The following is a 6,419-nucleotide window of genomic DNA, read 5'->3' as shown; positions in this document are numbered from 1 at the left end:
ATTGAAATATGAGGTAAATAACTAAAATATAAATGCATACACCTGAGACTGAAATGTGCTTTGTGGCCAAATGTGTGCTTTCAAAAAGCTTTCAAAACTTGCTGCGATGGCGAGGAATCGTTCAAGCCATGTGAAGGTTCTCAGAGAGGTCAGTGGCACTGACATACAAAGAGCTCGGAAAGTAGATCTCTGTTGGAGATAGGAGGAGCTGCAGCTGTACAAAAAGGCTTCAATCCTGAAGACAAGTTTCTGAAAGACATCCAGCATTTCTACAAAGGTGAAGCCATCAGTGTGGACTTTTCCATACCTGAAGTCGCTGTGCAAGAAATCAACAAGTTAATTGCCAAAAAGACCAAGGACATGATCACTGATATGGTCAAGAGTCTGGATGCTGCCACTGTGATGATGCTCATCAACTATATGTATTTCAAAGGTAAGAGTAGACAAGTAGAACCCACTAGAGATTAAAATAATTTTTCATGTATTTCACCTGAACTGCAGTAACCAGTCTTGGATTTCATTCTCTCAGGTAAATGGGAAGAGGCTTTTAAAGTGGAGGACACCAGCAAAGGTGACTTTAATGTGGATGAGAACACCACAGTGTCTGTGGATATGATGAACAGAAATGGTGAATATGACTTCTACTATGACCAGGGCAACTTTACGTCTGTTATCATGCTGTCATATAATGGAAATGTCTCCATGATGATCGTCCTGCCTGACCAGGGAAAAATGGAGGAGGTGGAGAAACACATCAGCAAGGATCACCTCAAGTACTGGAAGGACAAAGCCCACAAAACGTAATGTATCATGAAATTCATTATTTTCTTTTTATATAATTTCACTTATGAATGTGAAATATTACCCACAATAGAACCTTTAATCCATGACAAGGTTACCAACTTCAAAAATATTTTAAATAAATGATTTTGCTTATGCTATTCCATGTAAGAGTGCATTTGCCTATCTGATCATCTCTGTTTTCCAGCACTTTGGACTTGTTTATGCCCAAGTTCTCTGTCTCTGCCTCCTCCGGCCTTGGGGACACTCTGAAGGAAATGGGAATAGTTGATGCATTCTCAGACAGCACAGACTTCTCTGGAATCAGTAAGGGGGCCAAAGTGGCTGTTTCTAAGGTATGTGGAGAAACTTTAAGTGATACGCTGTGATTTCTAGAGTCTCACATTACGAGTGTGGAAAATAATGTTTAAAGCCATCTCATTAGATGTCTGAGGGATCTTTGGGGCAAAAACCTAATGGTTTTCTGATGTCTTTTTGTTTTGGTAAGAACACTAAAGCAATCATTCTGTTATGGGATCAATCTGTTTTGGGAAACTTGGTGGGATCTCGGCAGAGACTGCCCATCTTAAATATCTTGTTCATGGGAAAGATAACTGACCCCACTGCATAGTGTCAGACGTCTCCCCCATTGTCTAGTCAGCAGTACGATGGGAGTGCTACTGAATTATCTCTCATATCAATTAGCAACAGATATATAGTCACATCTCTGTATTATCTCAGAGCAATCAAAGGCTAAAGGTCGTGCTAGTTTAGTCAGTAACAGGCATACAGAAGGGACTTTGTTTAGCTATAAACAAACTAAAAATAAAATGCTGCTTTCAGACTTAGTCCAGTCCCCTTACACCAGATATGAGAAAAAGAAAACAGACTGTTGGATTATTTCTGACATCACAGTGATCACAGATGTACACAAACTCAGGCATCTGAATGGTAATAAAGGCTTTGAGTGAGACTTGAATGGGTTTTCATTTGATTTGACAAATCAGTCATAGCAGTTTCGAACACACAAATCAGGGAAAGTTATAATATTAGGGATGTTGGTGATATTTGTCAGTGTTTTATACACATATTACTTAAGTGGAACAATGTAATTCTTAAACAGATGTGGCAATGTGACAATACACATATTACTTAAGTGGAACAATGTAATTCTTAAACAGATGTGGCAATGTGACAAACGTACATTAAGCTCTCTGACTGACCTGTGACTAATTTATACATAAGTTCTTTCCCAATGTGGAGTTCTTTCCCAGTGTGTTGTCTTGTATGTTGATTCACTATGATGATCTGATCACAGCAGTTAGTGAAACATCCTGGCCCCTCTGAGTCTGTCAGGGTTCAAAATCATACTTATCGCCTCACTAACACTAACACTGCTTCTAAACCAGTACCTGGAGGTTCCATATTTGTAAAAATATGTATACGGTTGTGGTTTGACCATTTGAGCGGTAACTGAGTCAGAAATCAGACTTCAAAATGCTGTTCTCCAAATAAAGAATGTACAGTATATGGTAGCTAGGTCTGACAATGAGGATTTTAGAGGGGATCTAAATTTTTTTAAGCTGTTTCTTTCTAGAGACAGAATTTTAGGTGATTTTTCAAGTATATTTGATCTTGTATGATTTATTGTCTGCACTGGACCTGAAAACACACTTGACCTGTAACAGATTTCTAAACCTTATTACATATCTCTAGGATTAGGTAAAAGATAGGCATATTTAAAACCATGCATATTAAAAGTAGTATGTTTTTAAACCATTATATGATTAGATTTAAATCTTAGTAGTGGGTGTAGTGGGTGAAATCTTCCCCCTCGCTTCTGCATCCATTCTGTTAATGATTCACAAGGGATTCTGAGAAATTTCTCCTAACGCTCAATTTGGAGTGTGACTCTAAAAACCCTCTGTTTAGAGGGACCTGAAACCCTAACAGTGCACCCTAGCCCTCTATCAGATACACTACCCCTGCTCACGAGCACTGCATATGGAGGGGCAGGGCTAAGTGGTAGGGTCAAGGGGTGAAATGTGATTGGGACATAGTGAAGGTGTATGAGGCACAGGAACATGAGAAATAATGATGTTGCTGGGGGCCACAATGACTGGATTTAAACCTCTGTGCTAGCTGACCTGTTCTTAAAAAGAAACACCTGGTCTGTGTGAGCTGTTAGTCATGGTTTCAGTCCTTGTGGTTTTAACCAGCAGTTTTAAGTATTATGTGTATATGTTATGGCTACACTATAAGTAGCATATGCAGATCGTGTCCATCAGTAGATTGGCTGTGTTACATGGCTGCTTTAACATAGTTAGTTATGGCTTGTAGTCAACAAGGAGGTCTTCTCAGCCTTCAGGTGAAAGCCTCCTCTTTCTTCCCCCATAGACACCCCCACACTGAAACCACAACATGTAAGTCTGGTTAACAGAGGCACCAGGGGCCCTGTGGGCTCTGTGAAACTACACAATGAAAAAACAGACCTCAGGTGTTCTCAGGACTCACAAGACACTCAATTACTGTGGGGGACGTAGTGAAGTCTTTGTGGACTTCAGTGAAGTGCTGCTAAGAGAGTTCTGGACTGAATTCTGGAGTCAGTGTGTGTCCACAGTGGTAGTAGAGTTCTGGGTGTAGAGTTGTCAGTGTACTGGGAGGTCAGTGATGTTTCCATAGTGACAATGCTGCTGAGTTTGTGTCTTCTCTTCACTTCATCCCACTGAAGGTGAGTGTGAAATTCTTTCTTAATGCTCAGTGACATGAAACTGTACATTTATATGAAACTTTACATTTATGTGTGAGTCACTGAGTCTTCTCTTTTATCTTGTCAGAATTTGATTCATTGTTTGCTTCACAAATAATCATTGGTCACTCCTGCATTTTGTGACTTCGTTTTAAATACACAATAAAGCTTCAAAAGGATTATCCTGATTATCTTAATTTACTGTTATGTGTTTCTGCAGGCTGCACTCTGGTAAAGAGTAGAAGAACATTAAATATCCAAGCACATGTAGGAGACTCAGCACTGCTGCCCTGTTCCTGCACTGACCGACACAGCAGACTTGAGAGTTTCACCTGCTATCAATTTGAAAAGTCCAGATACACAGGGATCTCCAGTGAGAGTGAACAGTACAGAAACAGAGTTCAGCTGGGTACTGCTCACTCTCCAGGAAATCTCTCTCTACTCATGTCACACCTGACTGAAGAGGATGAGGGACACTACAGGTGTTATATTAATCGGACTGAATACACAGACATGCAACTCACTGTTAGAGGTAAAACAATTTAGATCTGTATTTTTACTGACTTAACAAAACTCATTTTACCCTAACCTGTATGTTGCTTTTTTTAAATATACATGACAAATGTCTTTGCCATCTCCTTGTAGGTCAACACTATTAACATTCTAAAGATCACCATAGAGTTGTACTTCTTAATCACATGATTGTTATGATTACATGACAGTTTATTTGAGCTATGTGTCTATAATGATCTACTTTGGTTCCTGTGTGATCCACTGACTGCACGTCCACAGCTGGACAGATGAATCTACAGGGTCATGTGAGAGAGTCTGTTCTATTGCCCTGCTCCAGGACTGGACTACACACCAAACCACACACTCTTAAATGGACCTTCAGAGACAAAGAAATCTACCCCACTGACCAGACTCAGCATTACACAGGCAGAGTTCAGTGGCTCAGTTATTCTCAGGAAATATCTCTCTACGCAAATCACAGCTGACTGAGGAGGATCAAGAAGTGTATGTATGTGTTATCAGCAGTAAGCCCTTCAGGAGCGTACTACTTGACATCACAGGTATAAGACTTTGGCAGTTTTTACTTAGTTTGCATGCTGTTTTAAGATATACAGAAATTTCTCTCTCTCTCTCTCTCTCTCTCTCTCTCTCTCTCTCTCTCTCTCTCTCTCTCTACTTTTCCTACAAACTCTACTCCAGTGACCAAAGTCCAGACTAGATCAGTACCTTTAACCACAGCATCATATCAAAGATCTATAGGGACACACAGCACAGAGACCCCAAATAAAGGTAAGAGGTCATAGTTCTGATGTGTTTAGTTAAGATGTAAAGACATTACAGGTAATTTAACTATCTTCAGTTTTAATTTAGTTCACAAGCAGTTTTGAGCTGTCCTGAGATTGTAATCAGATCTCTCTCTCTTCACCTACAGGTATAACAACTGTCACGAACTGCTCCTCTTTCCACTTGTCTTCTGTGTTTCACAATAAACATCTATTACCTTTGAGGGAGTCTGAACGTCCTGCTCCTTGCCCTGTGGCACTCGGGCCGTTACAGAACGACTGACTGCCACAGGATGCCTACTCTCTCGACGGCAAACTGACTTCCTAGAGGGAAGTGCTTAGGCACGTACCAAGCTGCTGTCGGGATCCCTGGATCTTGGGGAGAGTACTGCAACCGGCGTTTGCGGCCACTCTGAAGAAGGAGTGGAACGCCCCTTGGAATTTCTTGGGGGGGCCTGGGCTACCGAGCCAGGATCAAGGAGAGCAGAGGGGCTCCACAGGGACCGCGGTGACGGCGGTATGGTGGAGTCGGCTAGGTCCCTGGCAAGTGAAGAAAAAGCCCAAGTTCTTCCTCTTCCCGTGGACATGCCAGGAATACTGGATGGGTCTGCCCAAATCCCAGGGGATGGACTGCCTCTGGGGCGCTCCTAGGGTGGCTGGCAAAAGAAGGACCATTAAAGGGAGTAGCACATTTGGAGCCTGGACGGACGTGCACCTCTGCGTGTCCAGTGGGGCCAAGGACACGCCACCAGAGCCTGCACTGCCAGCGCGTGCTGCATTACAGCGCCTTATGTGTGTGTCTATAGGTGCATCTGTTTGTGAATATCTGTGCCTTTTGTGTGTTTATAGGTGCATCCTCATTATATGGAGCTTAGTGGACTGCCCTGAGAGAGGCATGGACTCTGCCTTTCTCCCTCCTTCTGAGAGCTCTCCCTTGTTGGCAGTTCCTAGCCTGCCTTGTGTTGGGTGGCCACCAGGCTTTGCCGTTTCACGTAGTTCGGCCCCTCTCGTGCAGTAGGAATTTACTGTAATTGTTTTGTTTGTAGCCACACCCCTGGTGTCAGCACACACCTGCAGATGGTTTAGTGTATATTATCTGTGTGTATTTAAAGCGATGTTGGTGTGCGCTGTGTTGTCGTTAAACCTAAACATACGTGTATCGTTGCTTGTTAGTGTTAATGTTCGTGTTTCATGATGTTTTATGTACTACATTTACACCGTTTGTGTGACTGCCCTTGTGTTCTGTGTTTCACAATAAACGTCTATTACTGTCGAGGGAGTCTGAACGACCTGCTCCTTGCTCTGCGCCACTCAGACCGTTACAACAACCTTTGTTTTAAAAGCTTTGTTTTAAAAGCTTTGTTTTAAACAATATGTCAATATTATATTTCCTTTTTCTTACTCATCATATCTTGTATGTAGGATGTTCTAACTGAACTGAGGGACATTTCCTGAAGGAATACTTCACACAGTGAGAATGCTGTGCAGGTTTGTTGCAAAATCCTGTAGGAAATGTATTTTGAGTTTATGTGTACAGTATCCAATCTGTAAAGACTTAGTGAGCATTACAGCATGAACCAAACTAAACCAAACCA

At 41.9% G+C, this 6,419-nt stretch overlaps 1 protein-coding gene across 1 annotated transcript in view; it reads left to right on the top strand.

Annotated features, from left to right (window-relative positions):
* The first annotated feature begins 300 nt into the window (after window positions 1–300).
* The window catches only part of LOC145659971 (alpha-1-antitrypsin homolog), a 268,558-nt gene continuing 262,439 nt past the window's right edge, over window positions 301–6,419 (top strand). Inside the window, exons 1-6 of the mRNA XM_081723861.1 lie at window positions 301–800; window positions 989–1,136; window positions 3,750–4,061; window positions 4,322–4,602; window positions 4,742–4,831; window positions 4,974–6,312. Of these exons, the coding sequence (XP_081579987.1) occupies window positions 613–800; window positions 989–1,136; window positions 3,750–3,764 (351 nt within the window). The 5' untranslated portion in view covers window positions 301–612 and the 3' untranslated portion in view covers window positions 3,765–4,061; window positions 4,322–4,602; window positions 4,742–4,831; window positions 4,974–6,312. The remainder of the gene's footprint in view (window positions 801–988; window positions 1,137–3,749; window positions 4,062–4,321; window positions 4,603–4,741; window positions 4,832–4,973; window positions 6,313–6,419) is intronic.

The sequence above is a fragment of the Electrophorus electricus genome, chromosome 2 (assembly GCF_041902795.1).
Source record: "Electrophorus electricus isolate QZ-2024a chromosome 2, ASM4190279v1, whole genome shotgun sequence".
Lineage (NCBI taxonomy): Eukaryota > Metazoa > Chordata > Actinopteri > Gymnotiformes > Gymnotidae > Electrophorus > Electrophorus electricus.
Note: the sequence above shows the minus strand (reverse complement) of the source record. Positions and strands in the feature narration are given on the sequence as shown.